Here is a 2500-nt window from a genome sequence, read left to right as displayed (position 1 = left end):
ATAAACATACTAATTTGTATTCTTTTAAATTTTTTATAATGAGTAGAATATGTTATCATAAATGTAAAAAAGATTATATTTATATAAATATAAAAATTTCCATTTTTTCCATTTAATTATTTATTTATTTATTTCGAGAATTTGATAGAGAATGAGAATTTTTAAATTTATTTTATAAGAAAACGTGATTCATAAAAATAAAGTTTTATTTTAAACGCATGTTCATTACTTTGTCGTAAACTATTTAATGTTCTTCGAAGTGAATCCAGTTTTGTGTACTGTCAGTATAACTTCCGATATCTGAAATAAATAATAAATGATAAATTATGGTTGTGTATTTAATATAGCGTTATGTATACATACATATATGTACACATTTGCGCGAGAGAGGGCTTGCACAAATTCTAGTTTTGAAGTAATACTTCTAAAAATATTCTATTAGTATGTTTAAAACTTAATACAAGTTATAAAATTAAAACATACAGAAACATAAATAAAAATATATTTTAAAATACGTTGTCAAATTTATAAATCTAATAGGATAAAGTTCCGAAAAGGATAAACCTCCGATTGAGCTGAAATTTTAACCAAAGTTCACCCTTGATTAGAGAAGAAAGTCTCTAAAAGGATTTTTGGCGACAAAGCCTCGTTTGCCCCCCCGTCCCCTTCAAAGTTTTTACAGTTCTTACTAAATATCCGAAAATATTGATTTTAGAGAAAAAAGTTTGAAACAAAAAATGATCGAAGCTCATAAATAGCTTTACAAAAAAGATTATATACATTTTTTTCGTAAATCTATTATTTTGGCTGTTATGACCCAAAATAACTCGGCGGGGGTCAAATTGATCCCGTCAAACATTTTCTTTAATTTCTGTTTTATTAAGGGGGCATAGCAGTTTATTGGGTTCAAAAAATTGATACTTTTTTTATTGCATTTTTCAACAGTTTAAACCTTCAAGAATGTTGTCCTAAAACTGTTTTTTTAAATTCCAATAAGTAAAAAAGTTACACAATACATTTTATCGGGCAGTACACAGGCGTGCGCTTGTCTTTTTTGACATCCGGGCACAGCACGCGACACGGAAGGCTCGTATAAGTCGCCGTCTCTTTAAAAATGAACAAATAGAGACAGATCTTGAACAGGAGGCTTCCCTGTATGGCCCAGGAATTGACGATAAGAAGTTTAATGAATTCAGTTTTACAATAGAGTAACGTCGTTCGAAAATTTTAAACGCATTTTTCTCAAAACCATGTTTTTAAAGTCGATAACCATGATAACTTGAAAACGGATCAACCGATCTACCTTTTTTTTTTTTAACTAAAAGCTTATGAAATTCGCTTGTCTTTGTCGTATCCGATTTTTAAAATTCAAATTTTTTCTATTTTTTTTTAACAAACAAAAATAAAATTTTTGGCCAAAAATCGGCATTCTAATTTTAAAGGTCCGCCATTTTGTTTAAAATTTGAATTTTAAAAATCGGATACGACAAGAACAAGGGAATTTACTCTTCTTTAAGATCCCGTTTGGTTTTTGTGTTTCGGATGAACGGGCAAGGAGATATTATGGTTACCGCAGAATCAGGCGTGGCGCGCACGGGTAATTACACGACGGTGAAAGGGGGGATTTTTTAACTAAACTAGTACAATAAAATTTGTACGAGAATTACAAAAGGTGTACTTTATTATGCAAAAAGTTTCATTTTTATAATTAATCTCTTGGCTGTGAAAAAAATTCATGAAGAATGCCTTTTTTTGGTAGCGCCAAACTGCTATGCCCCCTTAAATATGCGAAAATTTTTTTATTTAAAGGTTATATATATTTATTTAACGTAAAGAAAAGTTTAATTGCAAATTTGAAAAAAAAAGTAATTTTTTTACAGTTTAACATAAAACAAAGTTTTTCTATAATCTCGTTTTGCGAGAAATATATCTCGTTTTACGTGGAAATTTGCAAAGGGTTGTGCAGAGAACGCGTGGGCGGGGGAGGAGCGGAGCCCCTTCCCTTGCACCCCCCCCGTAATTTTTTCTAACCTAACCTAACCCACACATTTTAAAGTCGATATTTGGTTAATGCGAAAACATTAAAAACGAACAACGTGGAAAGTCGCAAACCTATGTGGTACTGTACAAGCATGCATGGTGGAAGGAAGTAAGATGTGCTCATACTGAAGACGCGTTTTCGTATCGCTCTGCGCATTGTACCAGCGGCCTCCACTTTTAAATTCTTGTGTTTATGTCAGAACTTAGGTTTACGTAAAAAATGTATATAATCTTTTTTGTAGAGCTTTTTATGAGCTTCATTTTTTGTTTCAAACTTTTTTCTTTAAAATCAGAATTTTCAGAGATATTTATAGTAAGAACTGTAAAAACTTTGAAGGGGGCTGGGGGACAAATGAGGCTTTGTCGTTAAAAATCCTTTCAGGGACTTTCTTCTCTAATCAAGCTTTGGTTAAAATTTCAGCGCAATTAGAGGTTTATCCTTTTCGGAACTATACTCATC

At 31.3% G+C, this 2500-nt stretch overlaps 1 protein-coding gene across 1 annotated transcript; it reads right to left on the bottom strand.

The window, feature by feature from the left end:
* Positions 1 to 87: 87 nt before the first annotated feature.
* Positions 88 to 303, bottom strand: LOC118648340 (farnesol dehydrogenase-like; the record flags this gene model as incomplete). Its single annotated transcript, XM_036294673.1, is given in 1 exon segment — positions 88 to 303. A coding segment is annotated over 1 exon segment (63 nt), but the record flags the coding sequence as incomplete, so codon positions are not given.
* Between the last annotated feature and the right edge of the window lie 2197 nt (positions 304 to 2500).

The sequence above is a fragment of the Monomorium pharaonis genome, unplaced genomic scaffold (assembly GCF_013373865.1).
Source record: "Monomorium pharaonis isolate MP-MQ-018 unplaced genomic scaffold, ASM1337386v2 scaffold_384, whole genome shotgun sequence".
In the NCBI taxonomy this organism is placed as follows: Eukaryota; Metazoa; Arthropoda; class Insecta; order Hymenoptera; family Formicidae; genus Monomorium; species Monomorium pharaonis.
Note: the sequence above shows the minus strand (reverse complement) of the source record. Positions and strands in the feature narration are given on the sequence as shown.